The sequence below is a fragment of the Rhincodon typus genome, chromosome 40 (assembly GCF_021869965.1).
Source record: "Rhincodon typus isolate 14 chromosome 40, sRhiTyp1.1, whole genome shotgun sequence".
In the NCBI taxonomy this organism is placed as follows: Eukaryota; Metazoa; Chordata; class Chondrichthyes; order Orectolobiformes; family Rhincodontidae; genus Rhincodon; species Rhincodon typus.
In genome coordinates, this window is record NC_063371.1 from 13,315,096 (window position 1) to 13,315,996 (window position 901).

The 901-nt window shown below is 58.4% G+C and overlaps 1 protein-coding gene across 1 annotated transcript in view; it reads right to left on the reverse strand.

The window, feature by feature from the left end:
* LOC109925736 (aspartate aminotransferase, cytoplasmic-like) overlaps nt 1–901 on the reverse strand; it is a 14,760-nt gene that overhangs the window by 9,633 nt on the left and 4,226 nt on the right. Inside the window, exon 3 of the mRNA XM_048618518.1 lies at nt 58–181. Coding sequence (XP_048474475.1) covers nt 58–181 — 124 coding nt within the window. The remainder of the gene's footprint in view (nt 1–57; nt 182–901) is intronic.

Genomic DNA, 901 nt, shown 5'->3' on the forward strand with positions numbered 1-901 from the left:
GCAAGACAGCGTTGGCCCTGGTGGGGGGGATGGCAGGAGTGTTGTAGGATGACCCACCCCAGCAGGGATCCGAGACGTAGACAGTGGTTGGCTGAGGGTGAGTAATGGTGAACCATCGCTTGAGAAACTGTGCGGCCATGAACAGGGCCGCATTTGCTCCTGGAACCTGGATACTGTCGGCCTGGGGGTGGGAGAGAGAGAGAAAAGGGGGGGGGGGGGTGGTCAGTAATGAGAGGAAACTTCAACATCTCGCAATGACATTCTCTCCCCATCCCCAAACACCCAAACAAGCCCCCCTACCACCAACCCTGAGCATCCTGCCCGCCACACCCACCCCACATGCCCCCACAGCCTATGCCTGGGGTAAGGGGTATGCGATGTGCCCTCCATGGTGTGTGAGTTCCTCCTGCAACGACACCCAGCATGAGGTCACGAGAAGGACCTCAGTAGTGACCCCCAACCTGCATTGTGATGGCGGCCTGCAGCGTCCCCAAAAGGCCCGCTCAGAGAGTGGCCAAGGCTGAGTTGACACGTGGAGGTGTTGACGGAGGGTCCTTTCCAGAGTGAGGGGACGGAGGGAGGCAGTGCGGTCAGCCCGAGGTATGTGCCCCCATTCTGTGCCCATTGAGCTTCCCAGGTTCCTTGTGGGAAAATCTCCCAAGTGCTCAATCTCCAGCTCTCTGTGCACTGAGGAACTTAGCTCCAAGTTATTGCAGACATCCACAACAGTCTCTCTCCCTCACTCACACACAGACACAGGCAGGTGCATGTGCACACTGACAGGCACGCACACACAGACACAGGCAGGTGCACGTGCACATTAACAGGCGCACACACACAGACACAGGCAGATGCACAAGCACACTGACAGGCGCACACACACAGACACAGGCAGGTGCAC